General features: G+C 45.6%; 1 protein-coding gene across 1 annotated transcript in view; it reads right to left on the bottom strand.

The window, feature by feature from the left end:
• Positions 1-18,523, bottom strand: part of RET (ret proto-oncogene) — a 53,526-nt gene extending 35,003 nt beyond the window's left edge. The window contains exons 1-7 of the mRNA XM_066621383.1: positions 18,499-18,523; positions 17,395-17,646; positions 15,353-15,652; positions 13,018-13,259; positions 10,555-10,756; positions 6,768-6,967; positions 2,439-2,697 (exon numbers count right to left, since the gene is read on the bottom strand). Of these exons, the coding sequence (XP_066477480.1) occupies positions 2,439-2,697; positions 6,768-6,967; positions 10,555-10,756; positions 13,018-13,259; positions 15,353-15,652; positions 17,395-17,646; positions 18,499-18,523 (1,480 nt within the window). The remainder of the gene's footprint in view (positions 1-2,438; positions 2,698-6,767; positions 6,968-10,554; positions 10,757-13,017; positions 13,260-15,352; positions 15,653-17,394; positions 17,647-18,498) is intronic.
• Positions 18,524-20,552: the final 2,029 nt, after the last annotated feature.

Genomic DNA, 20,552 nt, shown 5'->3' with positions numbered 1-20,552 from the left:
GAATTCCCCCCCCCCACTTTATTATGCAATATGACTTTCTCTTGCACAGAAACACAAAAACCTCATTCACCCAGAAGAGTGTAGTTGAGGAGGTGGCAGAAGGGGAGCAGCTCTGGAACTTCTCCTACAGCAGGAGCACTCAGACTCTGCCTTTGAAACTTTGTCAAAAGGACTTGAGACAAGAAGTCTAGGCTTCAGACTCAGCAGGAAGCTGACTGAGAAAGTTGCCTAAGGACATATGTTAATGCCCAGATCATCATCTATGCCTAGGGCTGCCTGAGAAAGAATGTAGCTCATGTTACATTAAGGTTACAATCCCAGCCAAATTTAATTCTGATCCATACCAATCACAGTTGGACTTACTTCCAAATAAACATGGCATTCTGGCTGGCATTCTGCAGGCTCAATTCTATCCTTGAGGTACACTAGTGTATCTCCACAACAGTCCTGCTGGCCTAGAAGTTCACCCACTGAAAGATCCCACTGTAGCTCCTGTAGGAGGTTGGGGTGGTGTGGCATCCTTGTCTTGTGCGTGTGTATGTGTGGTGCCCTTGGGGCACCTCTCCTAAGATCCATGGACATTATGCTGATGACACACCAATGTCAGGACTCTGCTCCATGATCACCCATGTGGGCTGTGTCAGAGTTTCCATGGATACTATCAGCATTACTGGGAAGGGCTGCTCCAGCATTAATCGGAGAGTTATGCTGGTACAGCACTGCTTGTACAGGCTTCGGATATGATGGACATCACGACAGTGCCCAAGTAATGTTGGTGTGGTATCCGAATAGAATTGGGCCATAAGATACCCCTGATAGATATAAAAAGTATTTATCCCTTATTTCAATTTTTATACATTTATTTTAAACGACTGCAAATCTCTTTCAAGAATTTGAGATGAAATTAGCTAGATCTTTAAAGGAAGTATAATAAGTTTCAGAGTAGGAATAAGTGTAGGAGGAGAAAAATATTCTAATAAAGCAATTTAAAGTTCTTTTTTAAATTTTTTGGTATTGTGTTAGTGGTGCATAGCTATGGGGGTGTCATGACAGCTCCTTCTGAAGCTCCTGCACTTCAAAATTTACCACTATACCACTGTACAAACACACACAAAGCAGGAGCTTTCTCTTTATGTACCTCAGCGACTACTCTCATTTGCCTGTGTCTTTCTTTACCTATGCACCACCCACACAGACGTGAGCAACTGAAATATGAGGGGGAAATTCTGATAAAGTTTTTGCTGCTGTTCACGCTAGGACGAGGAGGAACCGAGGCCCAGGCTAAACGTGCAACACATCCATACAAAATTACATATGTGAGTTACATTTATGTGAGTCAATCCATATGGAATTTGCAACTACACATTCACTTCAGTCTGGAAAAAATCCACTTCAACCCATGGAAAAAGAAATGCTAGTCCATCCCCCAGCATTGCCAGTCATCCTGGCGGTCTTCCTATGTCTGTGCCTGCACATATTCCAATACCACTTTCCTGCCAAAGGGGCAGGAATTTAAAAGCCTTTAAAGGACTGGGAAAGGGATAAAAATAGATTCCCTGGAGATACAGTCTAAAACACCACCTCATCAAGGGCTCAAAACCCATAGATATTGGACAACCACATGACTTTCCAACCATATGTTCAAAACTCATGTGGATGATTCTGAACTTATGGATTAAGAAGTAGAAAAGGTACTTGCTTATTCCATGGGGGAAAACTCACAGATAAGGAAACCCACAAGTGTTTTGCATCCAAATGTGCACGACATCCATGGGAAATGCAGATTTCTACATGGGCTTTTTGCATGTTTATTCTGGGCCTGAGTGTGACTTACAGGGTGAAAGCGGATACACTTCATGTTCAAATAGTGCAGGCATTAAGGCAGTGGTGCTCAAACTGGTGGGTCATGACCTATCATTGAAACATATTTGGGTCACACTCCCCTTAAGGGGTGTTACCCAGAAATGGGTGTCCCGAAGGTGCCTCAGCATTCGCAGCACTGCAGGCACCCAGAAGCATTTAAAGTACCTGGAGAGGAATATGCAGCCTCCTGGAGGGTCCTGGAGGCTTGCAGCTCCCTCCATGAGCCTCCCCTCTGCAGCAGTGGCCTCCGATCTGGAGCCCACTTCCGGTTTGCAGTTTGAGCTCAAGAGCTTGGAGTTCCTGAAACAGGAAGTGGGCTTGGACTGCAGATTGGAGCCCACTGCTGCAGAGGGAGGCTCACAGATGGGGCAGCGAGCCCCATGACCCTCCAAGAGGCTGCATATTCCCCCCAGGTATACTTCTGGGTGCTCACAGTGCCACAATGCCGACGGGACACCCCCGCCATCCCAGTCCCCGCCTCTGCAACTACCTCCCAGTGGACTCCCGGTGAGTTTGAGAACCACTGCTCTAAGGTATTCAGAACTCACTGCACTAGAGAGATCAAAATCACTTACATGCTCCATCTAGCACCACTGTAATATAGGCTCGGGCTTCTTTACTGCTCCGCTCTTCTTTAGCCAGCACAGGGTACTGTATTTCTTTGCAGTCAGGTCTCTGCAGCACAGCAGAATCATTCACATAGAGTCGTCCATACTTGTCATCGTGACCCTGTGCAATCTTCATTGCATAGCAGCTGACATTAGGGGTCTGTAAGCTGTACGTGATGTTGACGCCATAAAACCGCATACAGTTGTCGATGCAGATTTTTCCTATCTAGGCTCAAAAAAAGAAAGCCCGACAAAAAATGTCACCAACAAAAAGAAGAGGAAAGGATAATCAATTGGTTGCATCCAGTCTTTTAGAGGTTCCATCTCAGAATATACAAAATAAGGAAAAGAACTAAAGGCTTGTTAAGGAGAAAAGAATGGAGAATTCTGGTCTTTTCTCCTACATCCTACTCCCCACACATATTTACAACATATTGTTTCTTTCTCTCCCTGAATTCAGCTTCTGGTTTGTCCAAAGAAAATGTTACCCCTTTCCCTGCAGGAAGATGCGGGTGGTGGTGGTGATGGTAGCATCACTCTTTTATGAGTTCTCCACTGATGGTGGTCAGGCCACCTAGTGCCAAATGGGCAAATGCTACCTCCCTTGTGACATGCTCCCAAACAATGTCCTTCTCCCCATGACAGTCATTCACTGATATAGGAAACAGTAAACACTCAGGACGACAAGCTAACGGTGCCACTGCTGATCCAGGGCTGGAAGGGAGAAGTCGATTTCCCTTCCTCAGCTATGACCCTGCAATTCCTTACATTGTCCCAAAGACCACAATGGGAGCCAAATACCAGTCCCAACAGGCATAGTCTCACCTCTGCATCTGAAGAGCCCTACCCTTGGGGTTTTATCAGGAGACTGCACCCAACCCTCTGGAAGACACACGTGGCCTCCTGGCCTCCTCAGAAACGTCCCGGACACAACTGGAAGGCAGTTCGAGTTTGCGCCAGCAGGCCTCCCGGGTACAACTGGAAGGTCAATTCCGGTTCGTGACCCCTTCTGGTTTGGGCTGGTGACTTCCAGTTGCATCTGACTGCATCCCTCGGAAGTTCCCTCTAGTTACGTCTGGGAGGCATCCTGAGGATACCACCAGATGCAACCAGAGGTCACTGGCGCAAACCAGAAGGGGGCATGAACCATAACAGGCTTTGCGGTTGCATCCAGGAGGCCTTTTTAAGCCCTCCAGCCACAGGCTTGGCCTCTGCAGATATTCAAACGCAAGGATGCTGAGCCCATGGATGGGGGGGCCCCACTATACTCCATTTATGTGTCTTTGAACAGTAGTGCCAGCTTTCAGATATATCCACACTGTGCAAAACAGATACATTCTGGAGCATTCTGGGCTAAGGCGAGTCTTGTGGCAGCTTAATGACTAATGGAGTTATTGTGGCACAAGCTTTTGTTGACCAAATCCCACTTTATCAGATGCAATGACTTGCTATTCTCAGCTGGCAGATATTAGACACACAGAGCTTTGGGGTGGGGGGGGGGAAGGTAAACAGCGAGTCCAAAAGACCATGAAATGCAAGAGGTACAAAAGATCCATGACATTTGTATGCAACAAGAATGGTCCCTCTTCTCATTCTGTATATATCTGAGCTTTGCATAAAGATGTGCCAAGACTTCTTGTCTTTCATGGCTTGGAGGGACCACTATTCACATTCCCCCCCCCCTTTGCCCTTGCATCTGCCAACTCAAGATAACACATCATGCATGTGACGAAGAGGGCAGGAGTCCATGAAAGCTTTCGCCACAATACTTCCATCACGGCAAAACAATACGCTCACAGAAACGCATGAAACTGAAGCATGCTTCAAATCAGCAATGCCACATCTTTACTATAAAATGTGGCTCACTCTTTCCACATGTCGTCTTCAAACTAAAAATCACTCCCCTGAATCAGGGATTTCCTCAAATCACCACTTTAGGGTCTAATGGCTGTTTCGGGCAGTTTAAAAATGGTCCATGGGGAAAGAAAGAGCTTCTCCCTGTGTGCGCCCCCTCCTGGGCCACCTTTTATAAATATGAGGTACTTTCACTTTGACACATCTGCATGAATGTCTAGTTCAGCCCTTAGGTTTTAAAAATGTACAGAAGTCTTTATTGTACAGATAGACAATAAGACACTTCTAAACAGAGGAGGGGTGTGCGTGTGTGTTCCTTCATAGGCATCTGTTGTCATACAGATTACATGGAAAACTCTGCAGAACAGTAAGATTCACAGCAACTTCCCCTCATCATCATCACAGGGGATTATTTGTGCACACAAATGTGGACAGTGTTACACTCTGAAACCAAGACTTAAGTCTAATTTTTGATATGGGTCAGGCTGCTGATGAATCGTGTTCCTGCTGTTTCACCCATTTGGCTGTCAAAATGGAGAAATGGCATCAGCCCAAAGGTTAATTGCTTCCTCCACACATTCATATTTTCCTCTGGGCAAAAGGCCATGTAACTTTCACATTAGTTTCATCCTGCACTAGTCCTTGCGCAAGCTAATCATTTCAGTTTACCCAACACTTCAGGGATGCAGAGTGCCATCTAGGGACCGAGTTCTTGCATTAAGTTTCCTTTGCCAAACTCCCAACATTCCCATCCGACTCAAAGGGAGGAGGGGGTGATATGTGAGGAAGACACCTCACATGGCAGCAGAGTGAGTTTCCATCCCAAGGAAAGAATCATGCAAACTGGATCCTTGCACAATTGAGAGTTTGCATGAAGTGCTTGGCTCACTTGAGACATGAGTTGTATGACGGAGAGAAAGGAGTCATTCCACTCCTCCATTACAATTTGCTCCGGATGACCAAACTAAATGATACACTTATGGTGGGATTGGGGCTCGTATATTTGATTATTCTAACATAAATAGCATATACAGGCTCCCAATTCAGACTGGAACCCTGGCAGGAGGATGGAGACTTTTAAATTTGGTCCCATAATGGTCTCCATCTAGATCACATACCTCCAACATGGCTGCTATTTGCCCAGGAGAAAAGCTCCCATTGGTGTCCCCCCCCATCTATTTACACTAGACCAGCAGTCTTCAATCTGGCCCACAGGGACAACTGCATGCAGTGCTTATTGCTCTGCACTGTTGCCTCTAACCTTCCAGCCAATCTTGTGAGGAAGTTTCTCTAAGCAGCCACTTCCACCCTGAAATCAGGGCGCAGAGCCTTCTGGGGCGAGGAGCAGCAGAAGGAGCTGCCCAGCATGACTTTTTGACAAGACTGCCTGGGAGGATAAGAGGAAGGAGAAGGATGGGGAAGGCTTTTTCCAGCTGCTGGATTTGGCCCACGGGCTGGGGTTTGGCATCTGCTGCACTAGACAATCAAGCACACTGGCTCCAATCTTGCAATAGGAACATTGTCCGATCAGTGCCTTCCCTGAACCATACTAGTTGCTTCTGAGCCCTCCAACTGATTGCTCGCAGGTATGGCTCTGCTGGGTCCTGATGTGTACAGTTTATACCATCCTAAAAGGGCATGAGGGTGGAGGTCAAGAGGCAGGGAGGAAGCCCTACACCTCTTGAGATCAGAGCTGAGAGCGATGAGGAGAAAGAGGCACAGGATGCTCTTCCAGATCTTCCCTCTGGGTTTCAAGGGAATGTAGTGAACAGATAATACCAAGGAGGACAACATCTCCTCCTTCCCAGGATGAGAAGAAACATTCCCCAGTTCACTTTTTTAAAAAACCAGAAAGAGAACAAAGTCTGGTATCAGTCTGGAGCAGGGGTGCCCAAACCCCAGCCTGGGGGCCACTTGCGGCCCTCTGGAACTTCCAGTCTGGCCCACAGGGAGCTCCCAGTCTCCAATGAGTCTCTGGCCCTCCAGAGACTTGCTGGAGCCCGTGCTGGCCTGACACAACTGCTGTCAGTGTGAGAGTGACTCACTCTCTCAGTGTTCAACCTCTTGTGTGGACTGTGGGATGAAGGCTCCCTCCACTGCTTGCTATTTCATGTCTGTGATGCAGCAGTGACAGAAAGGTCAGCCTTGCTTTGTGTAAGGCCTTTTATGGGCCTTAAACTATTGCAAGACCTTCATTTATTCATAAAAGTTCCATCTCTACTATATTCATTTATGTAAATGTATTCAAATTTGAAATGTAAATTAATTCTTTTTTTCCCCTGGCCCCCCACACAGTGTCAGAGAGATGATGTGGCCCTCCTGCCAAAAAGTTTGGACACCCCTGGTCTGGAGGATGTTAATTTATTCATGTTTCAATGCAAGATGACTCAATTCTAAACCTTTTATTTTCAAAAGCAGAACAAAAGAGTAAGCCATCCTTACTTGTGAAAAGTTGGCTGCATTTCTGTTTACTCTGAACTGATATGACACATTGGAAAATTGGATGCTGATTGGAAGAATGGAGACATTGAAGTGGAGCATCAGGGATTTGTCAGGTCCCTTATATTCCGTGTCATTCACTACAACGTCCAGTTGAAAGGCACGGCTTTCCGTAACTGAAATGTTCTTATTTAACACCAGTTCTGCAAAACAGAAGATGAGGCTCAATCACAATGAAGACAACCTTACAAAGAGCAAAGAAGCAACCAAGGGAGACACCCAGTGGACACAGAAGACAGGGCAAAGAACAAGTGCTGGACAGGCAGGAGTGAAGAGGTCGTATTGGCAAAGGCAAAAGCTCACAGGAAAACACAGATGAGCGTGCACTGTTCTGTAAGGCAAACCAAAAACTGCCAGTAGGGAGAGAAAACAGAAGCTATTTGCCTGTGGGTGGTGACACAGGACATGCAACCCTCTCCTAAGGCTGTGATTGAAAATGGAAGAGAGGGGGTGAAACAGCTGTGATGCCTTCTTCATGCTACCCTTGAACCAAGGGAAATCTCAGGGATCTGAAGGACGGCATAACTGAATCCGACAGCTCAGAACCCATTGTAATTCTGATCTTGCACACACAAGCTAATTAAGATGGCATCAGTGGGGATTATCTCCAGCTTAGTAGAGCCTGTGGAACAGGGGATTCTTCCTTCTCCGTGGGTAGCTGCCTCCTCTTTTAGCTTTTACTAAAGTGCAGTCACAATGCCATTTTGCTAAGCTCCTATGGTAACAAAACATTATACAGAATCTTTTTTGAACTGAAAGTTTCCTCTGGAGGAACTGAATGATGGCTGAAAAATGAATACATTTGAACACTGGTATTACTAAGCTTCCATTTAGCCTTCAGTACTGTAGCCCGTTGTGCGGACGAGTAAAGATATCAGCATTAGGTTTCACAACAGGCTGCAATTAAAACTCTTGGTTTGTCACCATGTAAAATATCAAGAAAGTTTGTCAATTAAGAATCCAGTGTCATGACATTTGAAAATAGCCTAAGAGTTGATGCAGAGCTTTAAAATCAAGGCCCAAATCCTAACCCATTTTCCAGCCCTGGTATAGCAGTGTCAATGGAATGTGTGCTGTATCCTGCAGTTGGGTGGCACTCACGGAGGCCTCCTCAAAGTAAGGCAATGTTTGTTCCCTTACCTTGGAGCTGCATTGCCCTTATGTCAGGGCTGGAAAGTGGGTTAGGATTGCACCCCGTGTTGCAAATCTGGACTTTCCTAGTTCAAATCTCACATTTGCTATGAACTCACTTGCTGGCCGTAGGCAAGCCACTCTTCCTCAGCCCTCTATTGCAATATGGGGATAACAATATTTACTTATTTTACAGGGTTGTTGTAAAGATTATAACAAGTGAATATATTTTTGAAAGTGCAGTGCTATACCCATGCTAAGTATTATGGAACAACCAGCAGCTTTAAAATAATAATACACTGGGGTCTTTTACCTTATTCTTGGATACATTTTTAATCCATAAGGTTACTGGGACTTGTGTCTACAAGAGAGTTCTGGATTGAAGCTGGTGACCCTGATCTAGTGAAGCATGCGGCAGGCATAATGGCATCCTACTGTTGGCAAGGGAAAGCTGGCACTTTCCTATGGTTGGCTATGGGCTTGTGCATTCATATTCTTGACTTCCAACACAAACAACTCAGTCACGCAGAAGACTCAGGGCCCAATTCTATCCAATTTTCCAGCACTATTTGTGCGGTCACAATGCAGCCCCAAGGTAAGGGAACAAATGTTCCCATATGTTAAGGAGGCCTCTGTGACTGTCTCCCCACCACAGGAGATTAGCATGGCTGCACTGGAACTGGAAAATTGGATAGGCTTAGGCCCTCAGTTGCTGGATGACCGTCTGGGCTTTTTTTGAGGTAAAAAAAAAAACCTACTTAATCTTCTGTTTTGCCACTACAGAAATGTGGATATAAACTGTTGCTACTGTCCAGCAAGTTCCATGTGTGTAGCTCGGTTTTTCTCAAACTGTGGGTCAGGACCCACTAGGTGGGTTGCAAGCCAATTTCAAGTGGGACCCCATTCATTTCAATATTTTATTTTTAATCTGTTAGACTTGATGCTACCATGGCATGTGACTGCATTTGGGGAAATGTTAACAGATCTGCACTTTATATGCTTTTAACCATGATAGTAAATGGGACTTACTCCCAGGTTAAGTGTGGGTAGAATTACAGCCTAGGATTGTTAAAAGTGTTCCTGCTTGATTATGTCACTTCTGGCCATGTCATCACTTCCACTGGGTCCTGACAGGTTCTCTCTAACTTTTAGCACCAGGACCCACTTTTTAGAATAAGTGGATCCTGGTGCTAAAAGTTTGAGAACCGCTGGTGTAGCTGATGAGCATCTCAAGATGGACAAAATTCCACACTGCAGAATGCATTCTGGCCACACTGAATACACTGTGTTTACAAATGAACATGGAAAGATACATCCCCTCTTAGGACTATTCACTGGGTACCTCTCTGATTGTATTGAGCTGGAATAAGGCATTTTTACTATTTTATCATCATTGCCATCATCATTTCCATTTCTGTTGTTCTGAGCATTAAACCTCAGTGAATCACTGTGTCAGCAGACATTTTTTTCTCATGGCTGATATGTGGGAGACCTGGTGTGCTATAGCAGCTAACAGTCCAATCTTAAACTTACCTACTATCATCAGGTCTTCTCTTCAACCAGCACCAACTGCCATAAAGCAGTCAGCACCAGTAACAAAGGGCACTGTCAGTACACCACTGGCAGCACCAGTGGGAAGGCCTGCACCTTCCCAACCACACTATATCTCCTGCTGAACGTCAATGAAGATAAGTCAGTAGGAGAGCGAAATGGGGACAGGGAGAGGGAGAAAAGCAGTTGGGGTGGGTAGATCGGGCCCAGGAAAGGGTGGAATCAGCAGCACTGGCACCAATATCCTTCCTGGACCCAATCCTGCAGCATGGATCCATGTGGACCTGCCCCAGCTGTGTAGTAGTTGCAGGTCTGAGTAGAACCCATCCCATGCTGCAGAACAAATGTCCCCTTACCCAGAGGAGACCTCCTGGATTGCCTCCCCACCACAGGATGCAGTGGTTGCCCTTTTGGCACTGCTGCACCAACAGGGGGGTAGTGGGCTATAAGGCACTGGGCTGTGAAATGGGACTTCCCCAGGTCAAATCTAATCTCTGCCATGAATTTTCACTCCGAGATCGTAGGCAAGCCTCTCTACAGAGTTCTTGTAAGGATACCATATAGTTAATACATGTGAAGCATTTTATACACTCAGAAAGAACTATACAAATGCTCGTTATCATCATCATCATATTAATCCTCTAGCTCAGTCTTTCTCCTGGGGCTTAATGAGACTCCATGAGCACACCACCAGGGACTCCATGAGCACACCATAAGTGGCTGCCATCTCCCCCCTGCTTGGTTTGCTCATTCATCAGTTCCGCTTCTACGTTATGTGGCTCTCCTTCCACATTACCCTCCTGTTCTGGCTCTTCACTGGTATCCAGCATTAGACTTGGTGCTGCACTGCTCTCTGCGTGCACTGGGGCTCCCCAAGACTCCACACATGTGTCATCGAGGCTCCCCAAACTCCTTTTAGGAGTCTAAAGTGCTCCGGAGCTAATAATTATGAAGAGAAATGAGGATAAGTGAGGCATAGATGCAGCAATGGTAGCAAATAAGCACACTACATCTGCTTTGGTAATAAGGAAGATGCATGTAAACTCACTGTATTCATGTTGGGTTCCTCTCACTTGGCTGCCATTTGGGCTGAAATTGATCTCATGGAAGTCATGCTCCACTCGAAATCTTTCTTTTATCCATGGATCGGAGGTAGTGATGGTACCAGTGTACTTCTTTCTGCTACTTTCTATAGGGTAAACAGAGGTGGTGTCGGCATCATAGACCATCAGTGTTGCTAGGACAGTGCCCTTTAAAAGAACGAGAGTACAAGCAGAGAAAAATTGCTTGCAATTACAAGGCTCTTTTCTGGCATAGTCTTTAATGTTACTACTGGACAAAAACAATCTGGGTGACGGTGCTCCTATGCGGAACAGATTTACACAACCATGTTTTCAATAAGTTGAACACTTGATTAGGTTATGTGGAAGTTTTTCCTCCCTTTTTGGTTCACCACGTTAGTCTTTTTAAGCTGTGCAGACAGTGGCCTTTCGGTCCTCTACTATAGGTAATCCAGGAATAGGTAGTTTACTCAAGAACTGCATGAGAATGTATGGGTATGTATGACTAAAAGCAGGGATGCATGGTCCTCTCTAGCTTACTGTCGCTCACGCACATTTTACTTTCCTTTTAGTGACAGAGAGAATAGAAGTGGAGTCAAAATAGGTTGTGATCTTCTGCTTGCACAGTGGTGTGAATGCAGTTTTAGAGGCGGTGTGTTTTTATCTACCTAAAAGGGTGGAATCACAGTGCAAACCAACAAGTACTGCTATTATGTAAATTCCATTTTCACAGGGCTCCTACATGAGCTGCACAGATGTGCTTTCCCTAGCCAATACTGCAAACATAATTAACCCTGCTAGTGGGCCAGTACATGGATTACCATTTAGCATTGTCAGTATCCAAGGGTCCTTCTGCTTCAACTCTATAGCTAGAAAAGAGTTGGCGGTAAACAAAATAACAAAGATAATTCTGGCCTGTAGGGGGCAACAAACATCCAAAAGTGGAGCACTGCCCTCGCTGTTGGACGAACAATTTGCCTGCCAAAGGAACAATTTGCCTACCTAATGTTTAAAACTGTATTAAAAGAAAAAGAGTGCATGTGTGTGTTGGCACTGCTGCATCACTGCATGGGGAGCTGCGGTGGATTGGGCTGCCTGCCTGTCTGTCTGTCTTGGTCAGTGAAGAACTAAAGAGAAATGGGCGTTTTGGTGAGAAATGCCCCACCAATAAGGTGTTGCTAGGTCACATTTTCCCTTGGAGAGTCCTCTTCTCTTGGTTCCTGTACAAGTTTGTAAAAAAGTATCCAAACAGTGGAAGAGTTTGCAGACAGACGGCTCTTTCGTTGCACTGGAGATAAAATAAAAAATGAGGAGCTATGAAGATACTTTCTCCTAATACCAGGACCTCATAAGAGAGGTCCTGGCCTTAGGAGAAGTATCTTGATATCTCCTCATTTTCATTCTCATAAGAGAACAAGGATGTGGAAAGAGGCTAAGGCTTGATTTTACCTAATCTATGTACATTTTAAAATGTTTCTCAAGAGTCAAGGATACTTTTTTTTTTAAACAAGTGTCTTGGTGAACCCCTTCTACAGTGACATCGCCCAAGGAGGCCCTGTATACTGCTATGGAGCCCATGCATCTTACAAAGTCTTCAGGGGAGCACTGAAGACGGCACACTCAGTTCACTGATCAGTTGAGCAAATTAAGTCTCGCCCATTGCTCCATATTTTTAGGGATAAATCTCCCTCCCCCTCCACATTTTCTTTTGTTAGACACATTACTTCCAGCCTTCTTTTTTTCCTTTGTTTTCTTTCCATTCTTTGTAATGTTGTGCGCTCGCATAATAATAAAGGACTATATGAACTCTGATACCAAGCAACAGCTTCATATGCCAACATCAATAGGTGCCAGGGTGCAAGATGAACAGTTTTCTCAGAACTTCTGTGCATAAAATGGACAGTAAAGACTTTGGGCGCAATCCTAACTCACTTTCCAGCACTGACATAAGGTCAATCAGCTCCAAGGGAAGGGAACAAACATTCCCTGATTTTGGGGAGGCCTCCATGACTGCCCTCCAACTGCGGGATGCAGCACATGCCCCACTGGCACAGCATGCCAGTGCTGGAAAGTTGGTTAGGGTTTGGGCCTATATCTCTGACATACATGCCATGTTTCTAATGCACTTCTGTCAAGCCTCAAACTCTTGTGTACATGATCTGTTATCCAGTCTCTCTATCAAACAGAGATATGTTCTATACTGGCTGTATTCTCTCCCACTTCATAACAGGAACCTATAAGTGCAGAAAATCATACCACCTAACAAGTGGTATCTACAAGATGCTCTTGTACAAGATGCAACACTCTGAGGCTGCAACCTTACACATATTTACCTGGGAGTAAATCCCACTTAGCTCAAAGGGGCTTACTTCTACAGAGACATGCACTGCATTGTGCTGTAAATTACTAACCAAACACCCTAGGTAATTTCCTCATGGAACATTTCCTACCTCTTTCCTACTGAACTCCACAACAGCATCTGCTGTGCTAGTGCCATTGGGAAGGAAGGGAGGTGTGTCGTCTTCATCAAGTACGCTGACAAGTAAGGGCACCTCCTCGGTAGTCTCCATGGAACCTTCTCTTGCCGTACACTTAGCAATCAGCTCATACTTCTCTCGTTCCTCCCGATCCAGAATCTGTGTCACGCTAATACTTGTGGTGTCTTCATCGTAACGAAATGGCAGACCTTCATCTGGAACACAGTTTTTAAAAAATCTATTTCTCATTAAACACGAACAAAGTAGGGGCTACGAATTATACACCTTGTGACTGAGCATTCTGCAATTCCTCATCAGAAATCCATAATCTGCAATGAATACATTTTATCCCTGGAATTAACTATTCATTTCCACGATGCATATCTATTCCTTATTTTATTCAATTTTTTTTATTACTTTAGATCCTTTCAGTTACATTTTTGTTAGAAACTGGAAATGTGATCAACCATAGCAGCATTGCTAAAGGATAGCAAACATCAAGTCAACTGTTTCCTGCTATGGAAAGCTATCACAAGACTGTAGAGAGCAAGCACCTATACCCTCCTATGGACAGAGTTTCCAGTTTGAGACCAACAGCACCTTATAGCAAATATGTAGAAGCCATGCCATATTCATTCATTCATTCATTCATTCATTCATTCAAAAGGTTTCTATCCCCTCTTTCCAAGGTGCTCAAGGTGGCTCAGAGAGGTTAAAAACTTGATCACTGGGAGGCCTTTCCAGAATCCATTCTGATGTCTTAACTTTATTAGCAAATAATGTATATATTTCCTAGATTTTTGCCATAGCAAACAGCAAAAAATTGCTCTTTTCATGCAAGTTATAAGGCATTTACAAGAAGCCTCCATAAATTGTTCTTATGTTACTGATGAAAGAAGTGTCAACCATCACTCATACAATGATTATCTAATACTGTACTTTTCAGAAAATAATGAAATATTCTCAATAGAATAATTATGGCTCTAAAACTGGTTCTTAAGGATGCAGACCAGCTGGCTGGCTGGGAGACAGCCTACGCAGCAGCACCACCAAACAGGGTGGCAAAGCACAGCGATGCCATCCGGTGGGAGAGCAAACACAGCAGCCACACCCACAAGTGAGAGGAGGGAACAACAGCTGGTGAAGCCACCCCTCGAAACCTGTTTTATGCTGGGGCAGACGTAAACCAGCAGCACCTCCCTGAACATGTGTGGGGCCGGGCCCAGCCCTTAAACAAGGAAGCAGAGAGAAACAGTGGGGGAGAGGAGGATACTGAGCCTGCCAGGAGAGGCAAGCAGAACTATGGCCTCTCTACCATCAGGAGGAGAACATGAACAAGGATCCCCAATCCGAATGGGAATACCTTTCTTCAGTTACCACACCTTCAAGAGGCAGAGCCTCAGAGACAGAGACCCTATCCCTGGCAGGAACTGGGGCACTCTAGTAGTTCAACAGGGGGCTTGGAATACACAAGGAGGTCATATCCCGGTTGCAATTCAGAAGGCATGCCCCCATGTACGGTGACCCCTCCGCAGCCGTGAAGATGGAGCGAGATGAAGGAAACCACAGGGAGAAGGAACAACCACTGCCTTTTTGTCAGTTGTCCCAAGAACAGATAAAAGGGTTGCATTAGCAAAGCACGCCCCATGTGTCCTGCCCAATATGTTACTTGGCTTCCCAAACCTTCTGAAGGTTGAGCTCCTGCCACAAGAGGAGGTGGAGTTGACATACGCATCTAGGGCCGAATTCTATCTAATCTTCCAGTGCTGGTGCAGTCATGCCAACAGGGCATGCACTGCGTCCTGAGGTTGGGGGACAGTCAGGGAGTCTTCCTCAAGGGAACATTTGTTACCTCAGGGCTACATTGTGGCTGCATCACTGTTGGAAAATTGGCTAGGACTGGGCCCTTGAGGTCTCGACTGGACAATTACACATACTGAATAATTTGGCATCATTTCTACTGTATCTGAGGATACACCATGCATAAGTATCCAAAGGCACTGAACAAGTTCTGCTTCAGACGTCTCCTGCAAATGCCTTTTGCCTATGTACATAACTTTTTCCAAAGAGTATCCCCTCAAATCGGTTGGTTGGCAACCTTCAGTCTCGAAAGACTATGGTATAAGCCTACAGCACCCGGTATTCCCAGGCGGTCTCCCATCCAAGTACTAACCAGGCCTTACCCTGCTTAGCTTCCGAGATCAGACGAGATCGGGCATGTATAGGCAATCCAATAAAACAAGGATTTCAAGTGTAAATGCGCTCTCTCTGCATGTTTGGGAGCCGACAGGCTAAACTGTTGCTTTACCTGCTATCACCATGTAGGAAACGCTCACATTCTGACACAGGTATTGTAGAGAACGTGACTGAAGCTGGTGAAAGGTTCCTGGTGGTTTGTTCTCCTTGATGTGGAAAGAAAAATCCATACCGACGAAACACAGCTGGCTTGGCATCAGCGCACTGCAAGCTGGCATGGGGGCACTGATAACGGAGAGCTGAACCCACACCCTGTTGTGTGTTGTATCTAGGCATTCTCTCCCTTGGAAAGGCTGGGATGAGAGATAAACCTGGAGTGTCAGCTTTGGCATTGGAACCCATTTCCCTGCAACTATTATAAAAAGAAGAAAAGATTACAAAGAAACGTATAGAAGAGTTCTTAGTATCATCTACTGTTCGATCCAACTAGACTAATTTTGTATTATCCACTCTAAGCACATTATTAAACCTCAAATTTTATAACACCAGGGAATACCAGAACACAGAAAGAGAACGCATCCCATTAAGTTCTGTGGCTCAACATGGGATAGCAAACCCAATAATTTCTATGGCTCAACGTGAAGTAGAAGTTCCACAGTATTTGTGACACAACAACTAAAATCATTCCGTCAAGGACAGTTCATTCAGAGTTCTTTTACCCGATGTACTATAGTATGACACAAGCAGACCTTTTGACTCTGAGTAAGGTTATTGGTCAAAACACATTTGGCAATGATCATATGATGACTTTTTATAAGCACCAGTTTTCACCCCCCCCCCTTCAAGTTAACAGCAAGTCTATGACTGGTGCAGATTTTCGTACCAATCTCAAGTTATGGGTCTCACCAGCAGTGGCAGACCTGCCATTCACTTGATGGGGCAAATGGCCCAGGCACAGAGCCTCGTGCAACTTTAGGACCCCGCAGAAGCCTCTTTGAGGCTCCCGACACGGTTGGAAACCGCGCTTCTGCTTTGCCGGAAGCACGGCTTAAAGCATCAGGGAACCTTCAGGAGGCATCCCCGATGCGTCTTGGAGTCACGCGAGGCTAAGTTGGGGGGTGGCCATTATGAACCTTTGTTCTGGGGTGCAGGGCTGGGGAGGTCTGCTACTGCTCACCAGAAACAAGACCAGCCAATCATGACTGCATTTCTTCTTGCTGTGACACCTTCAGACTAATACAAATGGTGCTCTATACTTCAGATGGTGCTCTATACTTTATAGCACCATTTCTTGAATTTTGGGCTGTGACCCACAAGTGGGTTGCAGTGCAGTTTTTGTTGGGATGTGTAACACCACCCTCTGCCCCACCAAAACATCCAGGTTGCTGAGCTTTCGTGGATTTTTTACATGCTTGGCAATTTTTGGCCTGCTCTCAAACTTGTCAAGTCGTGTTCTTGCTGTTGAAAACATGTGTCAATGAGAACACAACAAGATGAGGCTCAGAATGGGCAGAAAACCGCTGAGCAGGGGTGCCAGTGGCAGGCTTTTTGAATAAAAAAAGGGAAAGGTCAGCAACCCAGACATTTTGGTGGTGGCATGATGACATCATCATGCCATCGCCATAACCTCCAAGGTGCTGAGCTCCACGTTGAAGGTGGGTTGTGGGGGCAGAAGGAGTTTCTTTCAGAAAATTCATGCCACAATGAATCTGCGAGGTTTTGAGGTGCCACAAGGCTCTCAGGGCACAATCCTAACCAACTTTTCTGCACCAAGGTAAGGGCACTGCAACTCTGAGGTAAGGGAACAAACACTCCTTTATCTTGAGGAGGCCTCCATGGCTGTCAACCAACTGCAGAATGCAGCACATGCCCCATTGGCGCACCTAAGTTAGTGCTGGAAAGCTGGTTAGGATGCAGGCCCCAGAAGTTTTGCTTCAGCAGACTAGCAACACGACAACTCTCGTTAGTCTTCATTTCCATATTGTCCAAATCCATTTTGTGTATGAAGAGGTTTGAGACTACTCTCCACTCACTAACAAAAACATGTCAATGTTATATCCACGGCTGCTAGTTCAATCCCACCTGATGGAAATGAAGGTTAGCATCATATACCATTTACACCCCTGCGCTGAAGGCTTTGTCTTCACGACTTACAGAGCTTGTCAACATCTTCGCTCTCCAGACTCTTATTGAGGAAGAGAAGTCCTGTTTTCTCTCCAATCTGAAACCAGAGGTTGTCTTTAAGTCCAGCTTGTGGTATGCGGAGCTGTGGGCATAGCCAAAAGTAGACCTCCTCTTCCTCTGAATCTTTCAAGGCATGGATCTGCAACAGGGGGGTGCCCTCTGGTTCATCAAGGTAGATGTTCTCATAATATCCTCCCCTGGGAAAGTAGAGGCCAAAGGCAACTGCAAAGGATGCAAACAAGAAAGAAAGAAAGTTGTAGGCTGCACAATTTCTGGGTGGACATTCTAGAAATGCACTTTTAAGAAAGGAATGGTATGTCCAACTGATTCTTTGGTTGATCAAACTGGAGAGCAGGTCTTTGTACACCACAGAAGCTACACCACTTAGAACTTATTGGGGAGCAGCAATTACCAAATGAAAATATCCCCAAAATTGGAAGAAGAGCAATGGATCAGTGGTAGAGCACCTGGCCTTGTATACAGAAAGCTTGTGGTTCAATCCCCAGTACCTCCAGGTAGGGTAGGAAAGACCTCTGCCTGAAACCCCAAAGAGTACTGCCAGTCATCATTGCTGACAGTTCTGACTTAAGATATCCAAAGTAATATCCATTATCATCTTACTGAAAGGGGCTAGTGTTGCAAATTATGATGTCACCTGCACAATTGGAGGGCTGTGAACTACACAGGAGGCAGATGACTCAGAGGCTACCTATCTCAGACCTTTATTCTTGTTCCCTTTAACCAATGGGGTGTATCCCTACCTGACTTCCTTCCCACCCCACCCCCTATGATCCTGTAACATGCAAGATCTCTCCATGAGCTCAGACCAGCCGCATGGAGTCCACTGTGCTGTGGGGTCTCACGTATCCATGCAAATGGAATAGCTCTAGGATTCCCTGTTCCAAGTTTAGGACCTGTACAAATAACAGAAATATATATGGTTGTAAACTGTAAATCATGTACTTTTCTTTAAAACTTTTGTATTGCCTCTGCTCTTGTTAGCAGTGAACTAGTGGGGACTGGCGGGCAGCCGGAAAAAAAGGATCTTCCATGACATGATTCTGCATGATTTACATCCACAGATCTCTTTTTCCAACATTTAGTCCTAGATCAGCCCTGTGCTCTCCTATACAGTTGGTGCAAGTTGCAATTAAACAGTACATATCACCAGTTTCTCCAGCCAGTTTCACCCCTCCTTGCCCCCTGCCTCTGCCTTAGAGTGCAATCCTATCCTGCACTGGAACAGGCAAGCCAAGACCCAGTGCAGCATAGGGGCCATAAGCGGCTCGGCCAGAAACATTTGCCCTCACCTCTGGGTAAGGACCACTGGCCCCTACGGGTCCCTATGGCTTGGAGCCGCTCTGTCCTCCTAGGGAATGGGGGTTGGGATCCGGCCTTACTGCAGGATCCCAACCCTGCCTCCCGCTCCCCGCCCACCCCTAGGGCCGCCCACCACCCGCCTTCTGCCCGCCCAGGAACGCCTCCCTCCCGCTTCCTCCCCGCTCCCCTGCCTACTCAGAGGCTTGCATCAGCCCAGCAGGGCCGATGCAAGTCTCTCAGAGGAAACCAGCACGGGTGCTTGCATTGGCCTCCGCAGGCCGGCGCTTCTCTGAACACTAGCCCGGCTTCCTCCAGAGGAGGTGTAAACATGCCTTATGGCACATTTGCGACCCTCCTGGGTCTTGCACCCTTACTTAGTCTAGCAGGCACAGTGAGAACTGATGGTGGCCTGGGAGTGCTGCCACTTCTGGCAGCAGTGGTCCCAAAATGGCTGCCGATGGAGCGCTTTTGCAACACTGAAAGTGTGTTCTGCTGTCATGACACACTCCACTTGGCAGCCCAAATCTTAGCTTGGATTGGGCTGTAGGAATGGGAGGTAAATGGAGGCAGGGAAAAGATGTGGTGCTTTCAGTTAGCCACACTTAAACTTAGTTACAGTAAGTATAGCCATAGACTGTCCATTTCATACAGAAACACTGTTTATCTCAGTACAGTTGCTTTGTTAATTTGTTCCTCTATCTTTTTGCATGTATGAAACATTTAAGAAAAATGAATGTTAGAGAAATTGCATATGCTACCCAAGAATGAAACTTAATAAATGGGGAAAGTCCCAGGTTAGCTGATCAACCTTGGCTGCTTTCACTGCTGACTTTTTGCACGTTGGAGTAATTTTTCCAGCCCAAAGCCTCCTTCACTTTGCGCCTTTCCAGATTAGAAGGAGTGTGTCTTGTGAACACTTGTCTTCCTACAGCCAAGGCATGAACCAATGTTCTCCAAATAGAGTTACAATGTAACTCCAAATAGAGTTACAAGCCGATTTGATAAAGTGCCTTTGCTGTAGACTTCAACTGATTTAATGGCAATTTCCGACTCTTTCAATGATATACAAAAACCCTCAAAATGTTTGTTTGATGCAGTCTGTGGTGAAAGCAATTAGCTGAGCTATGCTGGCTCATTCTGTCTCCGTCCCATTTTTATTTCTCTTTGTAGTACTAAGCACTTTATTTAATTAGAGCACACTCAGAACCCATTTCCTACCACTTCATTCATTCTCAGTAGGCAGCTTTGAAGTGTGGGTCTGTACTTCCTTTCTTGGACAATTGCCTTTGCCCCTCTATCCTGTAAGACAAGTCTGACCACAGCTAAATACATTTGTTAACAAAGGAGCACAGGGAAAGGCAAGGATGACATTGCAAACTACACAACAAGGTGGGCCCAGCTTTATAAAGTTATTTCATTAACTTTGGTGGGTTTGAATGACACCAGGAGCAGAATGCAGACATCAAAATTTATTTATTTATTAGATTTGTATTCCGCCTTTCTCCCCTAAGGGCACCCAAGGCGGCCGATTACATCATTACTACAAAAGCCTCATTACTTCAACTTTCCAAAGTTTCATCTCTTATGAAGGAAGCGAATGGAAAGGTTACCAATGGACATATATGAAAGAATGCAATCGGTTACATGTTATTGCTCTAGGAAGTGTAGCGGTACAACCTGACAGCTCACCAAAGCTAGAGTTGAGCTCTGCCAAGCAGAGCAGAGCAGACCTAGCCCGTCTGATCTGTCTTAATCGCAGGGAAATATCATCCGCAACACATCTCACAAAAACAAGTGCAGGGTTGCAC

This window comes from Tiliqua scincoides, chromosome 3, assembly GCF_035046505.1.
Source record: "Tiliqua scincoides isolate rTilSci1 chromosome 3, rTilSci1.hap2, whole genome shotgun sequence".
Lineage (NCBI taxonomy): Eukaryota > Metazoa > Chordata > Lepidosauria > Squamata > Scincidae > Tiliqua > Tiliqua scincoides.
Note: the sequence above shows the minus strand (reverse complement) of the source record. Positions and strands in the feature narration are given on the sequence as shown.